Genomic DNA, 19995 nt, shown 5'->3' with positions numbered 1-19995 from the left:
GAAAAACACTGAATAGCATTTGTCCCTGAAACAATGTTACATCTTTTATTGTACCAGTAGGGTTTAGAGACTTAAATCTATGTCTGAGGAAGAAATTACCAAATCAATCTCTAAATCAAATATCTTTTTTTCCCTAAATCTCTACTCTTAATATTAATGCTCTGTCAACAATTCTCACTGGAATTTGCAATTCTCACTGGAATTCTAATTTAAAATACAAGGATTTTTACAAAAATATCCTGCACTGAGACTTCTGAGGATAATTCTGACTCAGTGTATGTACCTACTGAGTGCTAGATGAATATTAGCTGGTGAGTGTAGGTGATGGGTATTAGTAAATTCTTACATGTATATTTTTGTAAGCATCCATATTTGTGCAAAATGGATTTCCAACAAATTAATGTACTGTTCCAAATTAAACACTGTTCCAAGAATATGTGTGTGTATATATGTATGTATGTATGTGTACGTATAGATATACATATCTAAACACACACATATATATTTAAAATAGGAACCCTTCCCATCATCTTTTTTGGCTTACTGGAGGAAAAGCAAAGTTCAACATCCATAAAAACTCAATCATTTCTGAGTGGGGAAAAAACAATCTGAACATGTAAAAATAATAATTACATCAAGGCCTTTACTTCTATTCTCTTTTTACAAAAACATTTTCAGGGTTTATTATTCCATATTTTTCCTTTATCAATATATTTCAAGACCAAATATTTCCTATCTGAGTAAAAGGAAGCTAAGAGACATAAGTATGAATAATTAATATTGCTAATTAAACTCAATGAAAGGACTTCAAGAAAATGAATGAATTCAAATGAATGAAAGAATGAGTTCAAAATATGAATTCAAGAAAACCACTTAACTTTTTTTAAAATGTACTTTCTTCCAAAAAGTTTTCTTCCTACTCTCCATCCTGACTCATGATATTTCCAAAGTTCATTGATTAATGGCTACAAACTTCATTCAAAGGCCTCTCTGAAAAGTATCACAAGGCAGTCATTTACCACTGCTTACCACATTTCAAAACATGTGAACAACTTAGAAAAGCTGCCCGTACAGCTATGATGATAGGCATGCTGCAGAAAAACATGAACAAGGAATGAAGAGCTAGTCAAACATCATGGAACTTCAGGGACCTAGACATACCAGCAGAAGATTTTAATTCGCAATCTCTTTACACTCCAGCTTTCAGCCTTTCCAAATCACAGAGAAGCCACACAAGGACCAATGAAAGCACCAGAACATTTGCCATCTGCCTCTGAAATAATACAGTTTTTCTATCCACACTGATGAGGCAATTAATTTAAACAAGCCAATAGTCTTAAATAGATCAATTTATGGTGAAGTTGTTAGACAATACTAAAACAGGTTTTCCAGGCACATGTTGAGGGGTTGAAGCAGGGAAGGTTATGAGTTTAAAAAGAAAATGGCAGCTGATCTGAAAATTTAGAAAAACTGAGCTTCTTGATGTCTTCTGATGTACTAGGACTAAACAGGCTTCACCAAAGAGACATCTTCATTTAGCCAATGCCTAGTTAAATTACTCATCCTTCAGTTTCACAGCAATGCTCTAAAAATATATGCTCTCAAATGCTTAAATTTGAAATACATCTGGCATGTCAAATTATTTGGAGGATTGTGGTTTAAGTGTATTGTTGGAGGCAGTGTGTTTGGAAAGAACTCACTTATCATTCTAGTGCTTCATAAAGAATCAGCACAGAAAACAAATGTAAGTTCTAGTCTGCTGCTACCATAGAGAATCAATAGTCATCTATTTAATTTGCTAAGACAATGTAAATTAGTAACTTCCAACCAGATGTGTGATGTACACATCAAACAAACTGCAACCTGTTCATTATGAAAATCCCGTCAGCACACACAGAGCTGCCTGATGACATTTTATCTACTGTGTTTTCCCCATTAGTGGTTATGAAAATTGTCCTGAGGATTTCAGTACAAAGAAATGGGCGTTATAAACCCATAATGGTGCAATCAATTCCAACTATTCATCTTGTATATGTAAACTTATACAGGCTTCTGTGTGTTTCTGTGTCTTTTCATTTGGGAGGGATAAAACATTCAGAAAAAAAAAATGTGACATACTATTTTCCTTCAATAAATCATTTCTCTGTAGTCATTAAGCCTCTTTTATTTCATGTACAGTTTCTACCCTATTTCTATGGCAGTAAAGAAGTATGCAAAGTGAAAAAAGACAGAGTCAACAGAAAAAGAAAGTACGCATTCACTGAAAAACAAAACAAAATTTTTCAAAATGACTCTAAACGTAAATTAAGTTTACCCATTGGGAGATCGAACTGGCATTCTGGCCATTTATATGGGCCTATGTGACTATGTAGCCTGCTGTTTGATAAAAAATGATTACTAACCACAGGCACCCACAGGGTAACAGGATATATAAAATACTGGTGATGTCTCAGACATACAAAGTGCCTTCTTCAAGTATGTAAGCTTCCTTTTCATGGTAAGCAGACATCATTTTTCACTCTTTAATACTTTTGCTTCCCCAAAGTGGTTTATTATGTGAAATGTACTTTGCCATTTTCCCTCATGTTTATTTTAATAACATCAAAAATAGCAAATGTAAAATAAATGGTTATATTTTGCAGGGGTACACAGTAACCAAAACATTACTGATGTGTTTGTTAAAACCTACAGTAATCTTACCATTGGAGCATCATTTACTCTGCTTCCTAGAAAAGGAGAAAGCTAGTGGAGGTTCACAACTACCAATCATCCTTCCTGGAAATTGAACCCCTCATCTCAAGCAAATTAATTTCCCAAGTCCATCTAGTTACATTCTTTTATCAGACAAGGCATGGAATGAATAGTGCTTTTACTAAGTACAATATTGCCAACTACTACTTTTTTATTTTATAATTTAAAATAATATAAAATGAATTTATTCTTATTCATAAGATTGTAATCCACACACCACTTCCTTCCAATGGAAAAATTCATTTCTACTAACCCTCTGTTCTGTCAACATTTGCATGATAGATAATTATTGCCATATTCTAAAATCAGAATCAGTTCTATTTTCCTATCTCATCTCCTCTCCCCAAAAGATAAGAAGGTAAACCAAAACAAAAAGGACTTGCCACAAGGCTTGAAAATAAAGCAGGCAGCCCGGCCCTTACAAACATAAAGTACGTGCTTCTTCACCAAGAACACAACAGGCCATGTGACCTTGCATGCATTGGCATACCGGCAACCAGAAACTATGATTATTTCCAGGGGGAAAAATATGAATCAAATATTGCAACTTCAGCCAGCCTGCTGGAGATTAGACCTGGCCCTACTGGCCCCAGGTCCTGAAGTACCAGCAGGTAGCATCCCGTACACACAGATCTCATACCCTTGCAATCCAGAAGTACAAGGGGAAGAGTTAAGAGCTGAGTGTTAGCCAAGATTTCCAGCATTAACTTGAGTCTCCTTTCTTTCTGTGGGTTAAATTCAGACCCTTTTGGTCACTTAAACCTTCTTTGTGGTTCAGCTTAAGAATCACTCTCTCAGAACTCTCAGCTTTGATTGGAGACTCTGGTTAAAATTAAGAACTTCAAACCCCAGATTTGAAAAAGTGAAACAGATGTCCTGTTTGTTAACTATAAATGGCTCCTTAAGGAGAACCTCGCTCCTAACTCACTTCTCTCTCTCTCTCTCTCTCTCTCTCTCTCTCTCTCTCTCTCTCTCTGTTTCTCTCTGTCTCTCTGTTCTCCTCCTTCTTCTCCTCTCCCCCTCTCTTCCTCCCTCCCTCCTCCATTAAGGTTTATTTACTGCAGGGTAGACTTAAAAGAAATAGAAAGCAAAATATGTACTGAGGATGGAAAACTCCTAAATCTTCCTCTGGGAAATAAAAATAAAGGGAGCTTTTTCAGAAAGATGAAAGTAGTGGGTGGAGCTGTTTCCTCCCAAATCTAGCCTATACTGAAGGTCCAAGTTGGATAGAGTGCCTAGAGCCTGCCTTTTTCAGTGCCCTCTCTCCATCTCTTCTCCTTCTAATTTAAGCACCCCAGCTGTGAAAAAGGAGGGTTAAAGATGGGACGGGAAGTGGAAGGGGAAGGTGAGATATATGATAGAACATATAAACCGCTAGGTGCTAGCTGTCTACTATTGTTGTTATTATTCTAAGTGTGGTTGGAGCAGAAAGGGCACTCCAAAGGGTCACTGGGCATCCTCCCCCTCAGCAGTCTCCCATGCCAGGGGGGCATTTTTTATTGAACTTACGTGAGGACATAGTTGACGCTGACGATGCAATGGGGCCTCGAGGAGCGGCTGTTGTGTACGATGGTGGCGTAGCTCTGTACCCACACCCAGCCCCCGTGCTTTGCCAGGAACCGGTAATATTTTGTGGTGACCTGCCCTTTCACCAACACTGAGGTGAGAAAGGGGGAAGGAAAAAAGCAGAGTGGGAAACGGAGAAAATCCTATACCAACAACCCAGGACTAGTCTGCTAATTTGCTAGTTTCCATACTAACCTTAATCCCTCCCCTCAACCCCCATGCCCCGCAGCAGCAGCAGCAGCTGCTGCAGATACAAACTGGGTGATGCCACCAAGCCCTCTCCTTATAGAAGGAAATGAAACGCAGAAGACAAAGGGATGCTGGTCAGGCTCGAAACAGTAACTGAAATAATCAGAGAGGAACTGGGGGCTGGCGAGTTAGGAAAAATCCTGAACGGGATACTAATAACCATGGAAATGAAGAGTACAAGAAATTTCCAAAACCAAAGGATTATACAATGTTAATTTGTATCGAATTCATTCGATCCTATTGACACGCTTTTCCTTTTTGAGGGGAGCTAAAGCTATTCTTCACTTGGTCAATTGTTTCTATGTTTGCAGTGGGAGGAAAGAGGAATATTTGGCATTAACCGTAAAATCCCTCCCACTCCAAATTCATACTTTCACCTACAGAAGGGAATCTGACTCCTAATTTGCCCTACTCCTACTCTCTTTGCAAACTCGGAGATTAAGCTCTAAAAAGTGCCCGGGGGCATAATCTAGAACTTGAAGTCACTGGTTGAGCTGAATTGTGTATTTATAACAGAGAGATCAAGAAAATGTTTCCACAGTCAACCGCTGTTGGGGATTTTTCAGCAAAAGTAAATAAACCGGGGAAGGCGTGTGGAACTGCGCACTGCCCACAAGGACGTGACTTCTATTTGTAAATTGAGTTTAAGGATTGTTTGTTGTTTATTAGTTGTGTTGGTGGTGGTGGTTGTTGAATAAAAGAGATTCTCTGTTGACCAGGTAAAACCCTGGATGGCCAAGCCTGTGCTAGGAGGAGCAACGTTGACTATTTCAGCCACCAAAAGAGGGAAGGTACAGTCCTCAGGCTTGTTTGGCCTTGATCATCTGTTTCTTTACGAACCTTGCAATATAGATCCATTTTTCTCCAGCCAAAACTGTGTCTGGGGGACCTAGAGCACTGAAGTTCTACATTTCCTGACTCCAGATTATCTCAGGAGCAGGCGGTAGAATTGTTACCAAAAGCTACAGTACAACTGGTGGCGTTTACATGGGAGGAAGGGGGTGGAAGGAGACAATGTTAAACGATGCTGAGAAAATGCTTACGCAGGTGATGCGCGCAGCGCAAATGGAAGGTGTCACAACCGTGCACATGATGATAAAGGGTCTTCTCAATCAGGTCCTGCGGCTCATAGCCAGTTAGTTCAGCTACCCTGAGAAGCACAAGAAAGGGAATTTAGTAGTGGGGGCGGGGGGAGGGGGAATGGCACGGAAGGAGTAGGCGGCATTGTAGATAGGGTGAAAGGAAGAAGACTTAGGTTTTGGTCTCTGCCATGGCCATTCCACTAGTGACCAGTGAGAGTAAGCAATTCACTTGACATCTGAGCCTCAGTTTCCTCCTTGGAAACATGAAGATGACTTTTATTTACCCTTCCTACCTACCTACCCCACAGACCTACGTAAGGATCAAATGAGATAACAGATGTAAAGCATTTTGTAAACTATCTTAGCCCCTTTACATGTAAATCATTCGGCTCACAGAATGGAATCTCAAACTGTTAGAGAAGAAAGGGATCTTAGTAGAGCTAGCAGATCCAACCCGTTTATTTCACGGATCAGGATACCACCCCAGAACAATTAGGACATATAATGAAGTCCCCACCATTTAACACCTGTAAACAAGGCTGTGGCAGACCCAAGACCAGAACCCAAGTCTCTGACTAGAAAGTGGTTTCCCAATGGTTCCCAGTGGTTCCCCAACACACACACACTCACACCCACACATGTCCACACATACCCCCCCACACACCCCCATGAACACACCCCACACCCACACACTCACACCCCCACACCCACACAAACATACATGAACACACACATATCCAGTATATTCTTATTAAGACATTGGGACAGGCTGCATGATTCAGCTTCAGCTTCAGTACTGGCTCAATCCAGCCCTACCTGGAATCCAAAAATATGAGCTTCATGTCCAGGCTGGCACGAAACATAAACATATTGCTGTGTAGTTTGATCTCTGTCACAGCACTGGGGGGCAGTGAATGGCCCACAGCTACCAAACCCACATTTTGGTAGCAGCCATCAAAAGGGGACATGTCCAGGCTATACTGTCGGATCTTTAGGTAACCACTGCAGTGAATGACCTTCAAAGGAAGAGAGAAAATTAGACATTTCACCATCTCCACCCTTCCTGCCTGAGTCAAGGTCTCAGCTCAGGCACTGGAGAGGGAAAGGGGACATTCCAGGGCCCATAGAGTAGCTAGCTCAGTTCTCTGGTTGAAATGTTTGCCCCTCAACTATAAACCAAGATACTTAGCAAAAAGTTCAGATGAGGTTTGAAATCTAAGTCCCTAGATAATGAACATATCTTTAGTGTGTATTTCTCTAAACAAAGCAAGTGTATTTACACTTGGTAGTAATTTTGTAGCAACCCTGAGAAAATCATTTAGCCCCTTTATACCTAGAGACAGTAAATTCCATTGATGGAGGGAGCTTCCACCTTGGGAGTTCCCTAAACCATCTTCCCTTCCTCCCCTCCCCCAAATCCTTACATATTTACTTTTTCTGGGGATAATACAGTAATGCTTCAGGTGAGCAAAGAACATGTATTCTTACTTTTAAAAAAATCATCTTACAGCTAGCTTAAAGTCTAACTGTACTCTGCCTATATCATAGACATATATAACTGCTCTTGGAATTCTCATTGTCCAGGATATCCTACCACTGTAATGACATGGGCAACCATCACTGGCAGTTGCAGCAACTGGGGCTTCATATTCCCCCAGATACACACCTTATAACCACCACAAGTGAGACCAGCGTTTCTCTTGGCCAAGACACACTTCATCCTCAGGAAAAAGGAGCGCTCTATCTCGTACTCTAGAACAGAAAAAGGAAGAAATTTGAGTGAAAGAGAGCAAGTAGAGGGGTGTAAGGTATGTTTTTAAGAGTTTGTAAGGTTAATTCAAAAGAAGAGTGAGGCAAAGGGGTAGAGAGAAATATAGTGGAAGACTTTTGGGGTGTTCTTTACCCTGTACAAAATGGGAGTGGTAGGGCTGATGGGCTGTGAGCACTGCAGTCATCTCGTCATGGTCTGCTGGGTGAATATATTCATAAATGCTGTTCCCGGTCAGTTCTACCTGTTATAGATAAGGATTTCAGAGTTACCTGCACTGAGTTATAGAAAAGTTAAAAAAAAAAGTTTGGGCTGGAAGGGGATAAAATGGGCATGGAGGTCTTTGCCCCTGAACTCTGGAAAGGGCAGCTTTTCATCCTATACAACTCTTTAAAGTTTCCCTCTAGCCCCAACCCTAACCGTCCTATGAAAATAATATTGGCTTAGTTTGGGAAAGAAAGCTATGGAAAGGAGTAATGGAACCTAGAGTTTAAAAATTCCTTGAAGTTATCTAGTCCAAATCCTTTCATTATACAGATGAGCAAACTGAGGCCCAGAAAGGTTGCCATTTTTTAATCTTTGTATCCTCAGTGCCCCTCACATAGTAGGTTCTGTAAAAAAAAAAAAAAAACACACACTTATCTTTGGTAAATTATTTGCCCAAAGTCATAGAGGTAGTAAATAGAAAGACCAGATTTCAAGCCCTGGTTCCCTGATTTTAGATACTTTCCACTACACCATGTTGGATACTGATCTGATATCTCCTAGAAACTTCATTTAGAACTCAAGAATCATGCAAATGTATGTGCCCCATCGAAAGATACAGTTCCACCCTGCCCACAGAACATTTCCAGCTTTCAGGAAAAATAAAACCTTAACAGGTGAGTGCCCTAAAGAGAATGAAAGCCTAAAACTATTTCTCATGCTCTCATTATTGCCACAAGACAGGAAAAGATCAAGAACTGGGAAGTCTGTGGACCTACCCCACCTACCTGAGAAAGACCCAGGTGGACAGATGCAGTCTCTGAAATGTACATGATCTTCCCATCCGGAGCCACTACAAAGATGAAACCATCCAAGGTCTAGGAAAGTAGACAGAAAGTATGTAAGAGACCACAGAGGTAGAGCTAGGGACTGACTTGGGGGAGTGTTTCAAGAGTCAGAATACTCTGTGGAGAGGGGAAAAGGAGGCCCAGCAAGTATAAGGAAATGTAGGGGGAAGAAGAAACCAAGAAAAGTTGACTGGTCAATAGGAAGCATGTTACTGGAGAGGGCTAAAGGTAACCTAAGTCAGTTTAACATTTATTAAGCTCTTCTTTAACCCATAGCATTCTGGAGAAATAAGTTTAAGTGGAAATCCTTGCCTTCCAAGGTCTAATGAGGAGAACAAAACCAGTAGGTTTGAAAAATGCACAAGAGAAACATGCAATTGGAGTGACTGTGAAGACCACAAAGCAGGAATGAATGAACTGGATTGAGTAAGTTGTGCTCCAGGAAACATAAAAAAGGTTTGGTCACGATGAAGAGTTGGCTTCAGAGTTCGAGAGGAGATAAGACATACTGGTACACACACATATGATAGCAGTTGCTCATATTGCCTCTTACACCCTGGATTGAGTCTATTCTCCCCAAAGAAACCATAAGTAGATAGATAGACAGACAGACAGATATATAGACAGACAGACAAGACAGACATATAGATATAGAAAGAAATATACATGCACATACACATGTATATATACATATGTATATTACCAGGTGCTCATCTCTTATTGTGTCCTTATTGTACGATCATAAATAAATACCATTTCTTAAAGCTGACAGAATCATTTCTAGGGAGAGTTAAGGTGTCTGGCCCAGAACAAGAAAAATTAGTTCTCAGTTTCCGAGCTGCAAACTTCTTTTCAAGGCTCCCACTCAAGAAACTCATGGTGGACTTGAATGACAATTAAAGGGATGAAGGAGCAGGGGAGAAGTGTCAAGCCTAAAAATGCCAACGGGAGTTTTACTATTTTAAATATTTGCTCTGCGACTTAAGTGGGCAACGGGCAATTTAAAATGGTCTGCACTGCAAACAATGCTATAATAGGACCTACACATTGGTCATACACATTACCTGAATATAGTATGATGTGTACCTGCGCATGTGCGTGTCTCTAAAATGCTAGATACAGGGGATGGGGTCTGGTGGAGGAGGGGTGGAGTAGCCGACAGAACGAGAGTTGAACGGGTCTGTGACAGCGGGTGAAAATTTTATTCCGAATGCAAAGTATCCAAAATGTTGTAGAATTTTAAAAATCGTTAACAGGAGATAGCATTTCCCTATTTCTTGGCTTCAAAAAAGCACTATAGACACGATCCTATAGCTGGCATCGCTTCCAACATGTGCAGGCATACAGAGCTCTGTTTCCACGAACTACGGTTATTCAGCTTTGCATTACCTTTGAAAGGCCTACCAAAATCTGTCCAGCCCCACGGAACTCGGTGGTCTCTGTGTCTCTCTCCCCCTCTGTCTCGATAGAAAGAGATCTAAGAAAACAAGCCAGTTCACCTTCGCTCAGCAGGCACCTAACAAAGTACAATTGTGAAGTCCTACCAACTTGCCTGTCCACGGACCGCGGATCTGTGGTCATGGATAAGGTGCTGGAGAGATAAGAGAATTTTATCCAATTCAATTCTACAAACATTTTTAAGTACCTACTACTTCCAAGACACCGTGCTATTTTCTGGGGATAGTATGGCAAAAAAAAAAAAAAAAAAGTTTAAAAAGTATTTCTGTCCTCTAAGAGCATACTTTGTACTAGGGTTGGAAGCCAACACAACTCCGCTCCTGCTACCCTGCTCAATCACGCCTAAGGGAGATAGTACCTGTATTCCTTGAACCTTGATCTTAACAAAAATGCAAAAAGGAAGACCATGAGAAATGCTTGTTTTGGTTTTGTTTGTTTGTTTGTTTGTTTTTAAAGTAAAACTACATAGACAACAAGGGAGGCTGATGGTGCTTCAAAGGAAAGAAATTCAGATTTTGGCTCGGTGCTTCGATCTATGAACGGTTTTGTTTTGTTTTTAAGCAAATACACAGGAATACAAGCTACAAATACAATCCCCTGTCACTGATAACCTTTCGGGGGAAAGGGGCTTTGATTTCAAGGCCATTTACCTGTAAGAGATGGGACCCCAGCTCCCGACCGACGTTATCCAAGGGACTGGTACGGGTCGAATGGCCCCACGCTTCTCCGAGCCCTGTGTACGGAAGACACCGAGAAAACTCTTCAGTAGAAATGAAATTGACAAGATCCCGGGTCCCCCACCTGGGAAGAGTTGCCCGTGGTTAGGGACGCAAAGTCAGCAACCTCGGGACTACTAATTACTGTGCCCAGGGTTATTAGTAGTACCGTTAGGGCTACAATTGCAATGACTACCATACGGTGGTATAGCTAATGATAATAAACAGTAAGCATTCCCCAGCAACACTAGAAAGACAATAGCGAAGGACTGTGGAACTGGAGTTCCTTTCAATTCCAAGCGCTAAGTGAACTCCAGTTGGGCTGCCAGAGTCCAGGGATGCCGATAATCAGACCTTTCACACTACCCTATTTCACCTAACTTGCTTCCTTCACTGAAGAAGCACCGAGCCACAGCAAGCTGTAACACTAACTAGTTTGTGCCCAGCTTCAGCCTCTTCCTTCCTGGAAACAGTGTGCAACCGTAATAGAGGGTGAGGGAAATGGTCCGTTTGGGGTTGCATCTGATTATGACTGCTTAGAGATTCCCCTGATACTGTGTGCTATCGATGCGTTTTGCGTACTTCATTTGTGTGTCTACAAGAAAAAAAAAACCACTTTATTCCTCATTCACATTTTTCATCCTCATCATTAACAAGAAGAGAAGGAAACTAATAGCACGGGAGGAACTTGTGCATCCACATAGAATAATCTAGGAGGTCTTCGTCATTTTAGCCTCCGATAGGATTTTCTGATTGGCTATAATGACACTCCTGTCATTCGACTCCCCTTAAACCTCCGAAATTAATCCCCCTTATTAAAAGTCAGTTTGCTTTCAGCTTTGTGGCAGCTCTTAGGCTCTTTGTCACCAGTCGCATGTTTTGCAAGCATCAGTCAAACCATTCCCCACCTCCACCCTCATCTCTTTCCCCCCCATTCCCATCCGGTCTCACGCACTTTTCTGAAGTTAGTTTCCTGGGGGACTCAGAGGCTAGATAATGCCTTAATATTAACACTATCTCAGGTAGACTGCAGAGCCATTCCACTTCCCAGAATTCTAAATATCAAATACTAGAAAATGGGGGCATTCCATTTCCTTTTTGCTTAGACTTCTCAAACTTTGTATCCAAATTCTCCGCTTACATCGGAATGATAGATAGCTTGCTTCTCGATGTATACAGATATACGTGTATATACATATATAACATATGTACATATATTATGTGTGTATACCTATTATATATACATATATTACGTTATATGTATGTATAATATATAACCAGGATTGTTTTCTTGTTTGCAGAGAGATAAGGAAGAGGAAAGCCGAGGGGAATTGGCCGAGACGGAGCTAAGCTATTTATGGGTAATATCTTTTAACAATGTTGCTGCTGAAATAATTTAAACTGGGCAGTTAAAACCTTTTATGCTTACCCCATTAAACAGGGCTTAACGTGACAAAAAAAAAAAAAAGGTGATTGATTGCTGTACAGTGCAAACCACCATGAAGTACACAATGACAAACACACGCATTCTGATGTCGTACCAGGGGCTAGGTACCACAAATTAGAGCGTGGAATCTGACTGTTTAAAAAATACTGACCAGGTGCTACTTCCCGCTTATCCACCGAACTAGAGACAAATAAACAAGTGATCAAAATCTGAGCAGCGCAGAACGGTTAGTTCTCTTTCATCCAGGACCCGATTTACCTAAGTGTTTGCACATCTAAATAAACCTAACGATTTCCCCACAGCTATGCAAACATTAATGCTCCCAGCCTACCTCCCTCCCCTAACTCGCTTCCTCCCTCTTCTGTAACCCTTCTTGATTCTTCTCCATCCCTCTGGTGTAGCTAAATCTTTTCCATCCCCCTCTTCCCTGACCCCCCCCTTTCTGTTTTCCTGCCTCAGCTATGGCCCCTCTTTCCTCTTTACGTTTTTTCTCCTGAGCTTTTATGTACAAGACACTCGTATTCGTGGTTCTACATACAGAATCTGTTTGTCTGTCTCTCCCTCTCCTTCCTCTTTTCTCTCTTCTCTCCCAACTTCCCTGTCATCTCTCCTCTCTTTCCCTCTCTTCCTATCTTCTGAATCCTTCCCTTCTCCTTTCTTTTTTATTACTAGAAAGTGGAAGGGGGAGGGGGAAGAGGCGGAGTGGAAAATGTGTGTTGACTGTGGGGCTGTGGGAAAGGGTTGTCTGTCTTCTCTGTGTGTTTGCCTGACTTGACTGACAGTGATCCAGATCACCTAGGTATGAACACGTTGAGCAACAAAATCACCCGTAATGGCACGCCATCTGATTTCTCTTGCTAAAGCAGGTACTGAAACCTCAGACTAAAACGCGGTGAGGAATGCGCAAACCGGGATACCAGAGCAGAGGGCTATCGCAACTCTGGAGAATGATCAGTCTTTCGCAAAAGAGTCCAGAACCAGTACGTGTGGACCACTATGTGTATCTGTTCCTTTTAAAAACCAAAAGGTTTACAAGAGATGGATAGAAAACAGCCCAAGAATGTTTCCCTATCTGAACAACTGGGAAAGACAGAAATTCGGTAGGCTACATATTGAATACTGGTTCAGTACTCCTGGTTTAGGCTCTGGGCTGATTATTAATCCAAGTTTACGAGTCTAATTAGTATGCTTCTACTAGGGAAAGTAAAACTTCCATCGCAAGTTAATGAATAGCTCGTCTCCATTACAGGTTAATACAAGCCTCCTTTTCTTTTTCTTTCTTTCTTTTTAATGAACTTTTTTTTCACGGAGCACTGCACTCCACTTTATGTTTCTGGTAAAAAAAAAAAAAATCTCTGCCCTGAGATTGAGTTAATGTTTTATAATGTAATGTGTCCCCTTTTTCAACCTGGCATGACTTTTCCTAACCCTAATTCCTTGTGCTTCATGGAGTACCACCCCAATTGTAAAGTCTAGAGTCTTCCTAACTTCACACCCCCAGAAAAATAGGGAGAAGGGAATACACAAAACAAAGCAAAACCCCTTCTGCCTTCTAAGTCCCCGTTGGAGACTCCTCTCCTAATATGTTCCTTTACTATACAGTCAGTTGGTCCCTGGATCCGTTTCTCTGTCCAATTCCTTTTAGTCGGGGTAAGCTGTGATTTTTTTTTTTTTTGCACTTGACCTACCGCAGAAAATTCTGCAAATCCGTTGATTGTCTGTTTAAAACAAGAAGGAAAGCAGCTCCCTTTGCTGCAGGATTACAGTGGGAAACCAGATCTAAAGATTCCCTTGTAATTTGGAGAGGCCGAAGGAATAAAGGGTTTGCAAGGGGAACAAGTAGCTCTGTGAGGGAGAGGATAACTAAATCGTTTTTTAGGCAAAAGGATTTTCCCCAGCTAAAGTGGTCGAAGACAAAGAAAAACATAATCTATTTTGGAAGATTTCCAAGATATGCCACATTAACCTTAGCAGATAAATTTTGCTTTTCTACTCCCCTTCCCCCCATTCCTCTTAAAGTCTGGTTTATCATATTTACATAAGTAGCATTAGAGGAGGATGTATCTATTATGGATCTAAAGGACTAGCTCACATTTCATTTGAAAACCTAGGAGAAGTTTCCCTGTTGCTGTATACTTGATGCATTGTAGAGCCATTTCCATTTAAATACCCCCTGACCCAAGGATTACCTCAATGGACTGACTGCACGGGTTTTGTAATTTCCTGAAAATGAGATTTCGATTTATAAAACAAGAAACCAATTAGTAACCAAATGAGGCGAAGTAGATCCACTAAAATTGACCTAATCCCATAGGCACCATTTAGGCCAGTTCTTGGCGAATGAATGATGAGCCCCAGTCTAGCATGGGCTCAAAGCATCATCCAGCTGTGTTATTGCAAGCAGCAAAAAATAAATTGATCGAGCTTTTCCTTCAGAATGAATTTCATATCCTTGACAAAATATAGATTATGGCCTCAGCATCATAGCTTCCTCCACTCAAACAGAAAGAGGAGGAAGAAAAGAAGCACTTGGTATTATTATTGTTTTTTTTTTGTAACCCTCCCCCAGAAAATAACATATGTATGTGTATATACTCTGCTTTTGCAATAAGTAATAAGTAAAAGTAGGTGGACAAATTGCTATCTGGATAGTTAGAGGGAATACACCAATTATATCACAAATCCATTTGAATTTTTTGCTAGGGCTGCTTCAGCTTTCTCCATAGCTCCTGACACTCCTTTCAGCTGTCATGTGGGATGGGGGGGGGGGGGGTCACAACACTCATCTCTTGTCACGACCTGAACATGACCCAGTGATTACTGGCAAAGATGCCTATCCACTTTCAACCACAGGACAAATGCAATCTTCAGTTGTAGATTTTGCTCAGGAAGAAGTGGGAAGATGGAGTGAGTGCGGAAACCAAAAGGAAAAAGTAAAGGGAAGGGCAGGAAAAAGCAATCATATATCTCAAAATGTTGCACATAGAGACCCAGATGCCCACTATCCTAACTGGAATTCCAACCTACCTCCTTTACTTTCTTCAGTTGAGCAGAGATATGGGGAAGGTTTGAGGGCTGTCATGCTAGAACTCAGCCCACCAGCTCACTGGGACTCGTGGCTCCAGTGTCTCTAGGAGGGTAAAGGAACTGGAGTCAGGGGATAAGGGAAGGGAAATCCCATTAGGTATGCAGGGTTAAGAAGAAACTCTCACCAAGTTTAATTACCAGCATGTACCCTAAGACATCCATAACCCCTACCCTAGGGGTTAGCAGCTTTGCCTTGTCCCATCCTATCTGTCTCTTAAGGAGAAATCTAGGAGAGAGGACAATGTTTTTGGAGATGGCAGTATATGTCTCTGTCTAAATGGGTTATTGTCCCTAGAGAGAAAGAAGGTTGTCTGGGTTCCTGGCTCTTTCTACAAATAAATCTGAGCCACGTTTTTCTCAAGACTCACGGCCTTTCAAGAAGAACATGGGCCTGATCAAGAGGCAAGTCTGTGATTCTGGTTGCCAAATCAAACAGCGTATGGACACCCCATCCCAGGAAAAAAGGAGAACTAGATGGGATCTCAGGCCGGGGATTAAGATGGAAGACATGCTTAAAATAGGGAAGAGAAAAATTAATATTTTTTCAAAGGTTTCCCTCAGCCTCAGCTGAGGGTGTCAAAAGAGCTTTTCTTTTTGGAGGATAAAGCTTTCCGTAGACCCGTGGCCTCCGCTCTGGCTCCCATTTCTGCACTTGGGAGAAATCTTCTAACCCTGTGCCAAAAGTGGGGACCCAATTACGGTGATACTGTCACTGGGCGCTGGGACTGGTGGAGTGGTGGAGGCCAGGAGGCGTTCAGTGATGCAGGGGTGGAAACTGGTATGTCTCGGTGGCCCAGGAGTCTACATGGTGTCCACTCCGCTCAACCCCAGCTACCTCGAAGCTAGAGCCCCCTCTGTCCCGGCCCAACCCCTCCTCATCCGCTCCCCACTCTGACTAGTTCAACAATCTGCTTCAACATTTAATCTGAAGCGACCGCATTTAAAAGCAGCCTTTCCTAGATGGGAGGGGCAAAGTAAAGGAATCAGGAGAAAGTTTTAGTTGGGCCTGCATCCTTTCATGCCCATGCGGATAGATGACTTCTCGGCCCAGCGATCATTTCCACTATTATTAGAGGGGGAGGCAGAAGAGAGAAAAGAGGAAGGAAGTAACTTTAATTCGGTAACTTTTAAGCTCTGTAGACTCTCTAGGAGGCCATTAGCTAGGACATTTTGTCCCCCTCTTGGCCTCTCTCCTCCTTCCTCTTCCCTCCTCCCCCACGTCTAGGAGGTACGTTTAGGGGGTGGGGAGTAATCACCGCAATTACCCTGTTAAGCCCTGGATGCAGTTTTCCCAGAGGAGGCCGAGGCTTGGGGCCCGGTAGCTGCCGTGGTTGCAGATCTCGGTTCAATCCAGGCGGAGGCAGAGGGCTGGGGAGAAGGTGAGCGGGAGGAATCTCTCCCAGGGCTCCCGAGTAGGCAATGGCTTGTAAGCCTTCGCAGCCAGAGGCAACTCCTTGGGGAGCCAGGTGAAGCCGCCTCATAAACCTTAATGACTGTCGGGGACCAGTTCTTCGCCTCTCACCCCATCCCCTTACACTTGGTTAGTTCCCAGCCAGCTCGTAAACTACACCTTTCTTGTTGCTCTCCTAGGCAGGCCTAGCTACTGGTGAAGATCTCTCCCAGCTTCTTGGGAACTCGAGGCGGGTAAGGGAAATGAGGGGTGAAGGGAAGAGGTGGAAATGGTTGAAGAAAAGTTGGCTCTCTCTCTCCCAATACCTGGTCATCTTTTCTCCCGTTCAGGAGACCCCCAATATGTTCAACGAAGGCAGATGAATGCAAACAATTGGTGAAAGTAAAGAGTCAATCTAGGGTCGATTTCATGTCGGGGTACGGGTTGGAAAGCAAGCCACAAAACAAGACGCAAGAACACCTAATGGGGTGGGTGAAGGGGATCGCTATCACTTAGGTGATAAACCGTGGTGGTTTTCTCTGAATTCAGAGTTGATATCTTAGTAAGAAGTAGACTGAGTGCAGTGAGGCCTTCCTTCTAAATGAGGATGAGGCTCCTGCTTGAGAAGCCAGAAAGAATAATTTTCACAATTCAAATAATTACAAGGATGACTAATATTCGAGCTTTCTGGTACCAAGGTGAGAAGAGACTCCGTCTAGGGATTATATACCCCGAGTTTCAGCAGCCAAGAAATGAGCTTATAGAGTCTGCAAACCCCGCCAGGAGTTGACCTAGACTTGCTCAATGGCCAAAGTCATTAAATCGAAAACTTCCCTAGCCAGAAATCAGCCAGAATTTTTCACAAATAGGTTACCATGAAACTGACCAGAGAAAGATTTAGCCCCTTCTCAATTCCAGGCAGGCGTTTGTACTGTTTGATGAAAGCACCCGCCAGTCTTAGAAAGCGGTTTTATTTTTTTTAGGAAAAAAAGTCAAGGGATCAACGCCAAAAAAAAAAAAAAGTGATTTCCCCGATTGATCTGATCTATAATTTCTGGCACATAAATCTGCCTTTGCAACTGCTCCGCAAGGAGTTTAGTTCTGCACTTCGCATTTTAAGGCCACATCAAAACTGGAATCAAACAGAGAAAAGCAGCGTGGAGAGTAAACTGCTGCTTAAAGACTTTTAAATGAGAAAAACTTCTGTAAAAAAATAAACATTGAAACCTAATGCTCAATCATTTCCCTGAGCGGTAGGGAAAACAGCCTTAAATCACGGGCCCACGTGGGAAATGGGGTTTCTTGTGCCCTTTTAGTTCTCGGTCCCTAAAATCTAACAAGATTAAGTATTTCAATCTTGAGGTGAACGCAATAAAACCCACCCCCTGCCGCCAAAGGTTTGTTTAATCATCATCCCTCCAGTCCTCTGAGAGTGTGCCCTTCTTTTTGTGAGGCTGTTAATTTCAAATCTGCAATTGTTTTTTTTTTTAATTTTCCCCAAGTCATCTTGACACCAAAATGGCAGAGATGTTGCCAAATTGCTGAATAGATTTGAAAACGGTGCCTGACGCCTTTCAAAGGTTATTCTGAGTTACCCACTTTGTTTCCAGCCAAAATGCATTTTAATCAAATCACAAATTTATGATTCTTTTAAAGTTGGGTTAACCCACTTTACACACAAAGAATGTAACCTTCCTTTTATCGTCCCTCTTTTCCCCCTCCCCATTCCTGTCTTTGATACACTAAAGATTTATTCATTTCTACACGTCTCAGTTTTTCCTCTGCAAGCCTGTTTAAGAATAGATTATGTTACCAGTTGGAAGACATGGACGTTTTAATGATTTCACAGCAATCTTCCGAGTTTTCTTCTGCTGGTGTTTGTATCCTGGAGTCTCCGCTTTAGCGGCTGCATTCTAAACTCCCCAAGGGACCTAAACCACCCGCTAACTTTCCTCTTTTTTTTCTTTTTTCCCTGCCACCCTTATATTCCTCTTCTTTCTCTTTTTCTCCCATCACGTTTCTGTCTTCTTTCTGACTTTCATTTTTCTGTCTTTGATGTATTTCTTTTTTCCTGCCCTTTCAGTCCTTTCCCCCCTCCTTCCATTTGTTTTTCCTCACCTTTTTCCCCTTTAAGCTTTCCTTTTCCTCCCCTTCCTTCTTTCCTCCTTTTTCTCTTCTTTCCACTTTTCCATTCTTTCTACTCAAAATTCTGAGCTCAAACTGGTCCATTTGCGTTTGGGTTGGAGTCACTGGTCATTGAAGTCCCTTGAGACCCTAAAATCCCGAGAGTGCTTGGAAAATAGTATAGCTTCCCCCCCACCTTGTTTTCTAATTATGTTGGAAAGTCAGTGAAGTACACTTTTAGGAGTAAAGACTTTCCTATTTAAAAGTTCTGAGTTCTTTAAAAGAAGACTTTAGTGGAAATGGAAGGATTTCCATTTTTAACTTTCTGGCCTTCCTCGCTGCTATTGAGGGAAAATATTAAATATGTGTATGCAATCTATTTTTTTTCCTTTTAAGCAAACATGAGAAACTAACTCCAAAAAAAGTGACATGTGCACACGGGAGCCAACTTCTACAGTAATTGTTATGAATGGTCAAGCTGTTTCCTATGCTCAGGGTGAGTTTCAAAGTTGTGTAATTTAACATTGACTGTGAGTGATATGTAAGTCACCTTCGATGTCATTGAAATTTTCTGCCCTTGGGACAGTCCCACAGCTCTAAATTAAGTCTAGAGTTTCCTTTCCCTACCCTTGGTACTAAGCGTTCCCTTTAACTTTCCAACCCCATTTTTCTCTCTCTACTCTCTTTTTTATTCATTTGCATCCTAGTTCAGCACCCCCTGCTGGCAAAGTCGGACTCTGAAACTTTCCTCCCTTTTTAAAAAAGTGTGTTTCAGTCCAGTCAGTCACATTAAAATGAAACGCGCCCAGCACATGCTGGAAATGGATTACCTCGAGGCTTCCTGCATTTCTAGCTCTCTCTGATGACCCCGCATAACTCATCAGGGGACTTTGTGGCACTCAGCCGCCAGTGAGTTATGAGGTCATCAATAACTAGGGGAATAAATGAGGTGCCCAGAGTTAGCACATTGTCTCTCCCCTTTATCTCCATAAACGTACCATCACTCGAAGAGTGGGAGAAAAGGGTTGCACAGGGTGAAGTGGAATTGTGGGAAGAGGAAACTACCAAAACCATAGTCCCCCGTACTTAAAGGAGACACATTTGGAAGGTTGGTTAACATGAATCTTGACTAGGATCTAGAAGTGACTCAAGAGAGTGTTTTGCATTAATTAATTAATTTTTGAATTGCTGTTAGCACTTCATTAGATGAGGAAGCTTGCTGGCTTTAAAAAAAAAGCAAAAAGCAAAATAAAACGAAGAAGGAGAAGGAGAAGGAGGAGGAGGAGGAGGAGGAGGAGGAGGAGA

At 41.9% G+C, this 19995-nt stretch overlaps 1 protein-coding gene across 1 annotated transcript in view; it reads right to left on the bottom strand.

The window, feature by feature from the left end:
• SIM1 (SIM bHLH transcription factor 1) overlaps positions 1 to 19995 on the bottom strand; it is an 84915-nt gene that overhangs the window by 59941 nt on the left and 4979 nt on the right. Inside the window, exons 3-9 of the mRNA XM_069077164.1 lie at positions 10577 to 10659; positions 8409 to 8498; positions 7552 to 7660; positions 7315 to 7400; positions 6465 to 6664; positions 5610 to 5716; positions 4261 to 4408 (exon numbers count right to left, since the gene is read on the bottom strand). Of these exons, the coding sequence (XP_068933265.1) occupies positions 4261 to 4408; positions 5610 to 5716; positions 6465 to 6664; positions 7315 to 7400; positions 7552 to 7660; positions 8409 to 8498; positions 10577 to 10659 (823 nt within the window). The remainder of the gene's footprint in view (positions 1 to 4260; positions 4409 to 5609; positions 5717 to 6464; positions 6665 to 7314; positions 7401 to 7551; positions 7661 to 8408; positions 8499 to 10576; positions 10660 to 19995) is intronic.

This window comes from Petaurus breviceps, unplaced genomic scaffold, assembly GCF_028583685.1.
Source record: "Petaurus breviceps papuanus isolate PSGF00001 unplaced genomic scaffold, PetGlider_PUasm1.0 90977, whole genome shotgun sequence".
Taxonomy (NCBI): Eukaryota; Metazoa; Chordata; class Mammalia; order Diprotodontia; family Petauridae; genus Petaurus; species Petaurus breviceps.
Note: the sequence above shows the minus strand (reverse complement) of the source record. Positions and strands in the feature narration are given on the sequence as shown.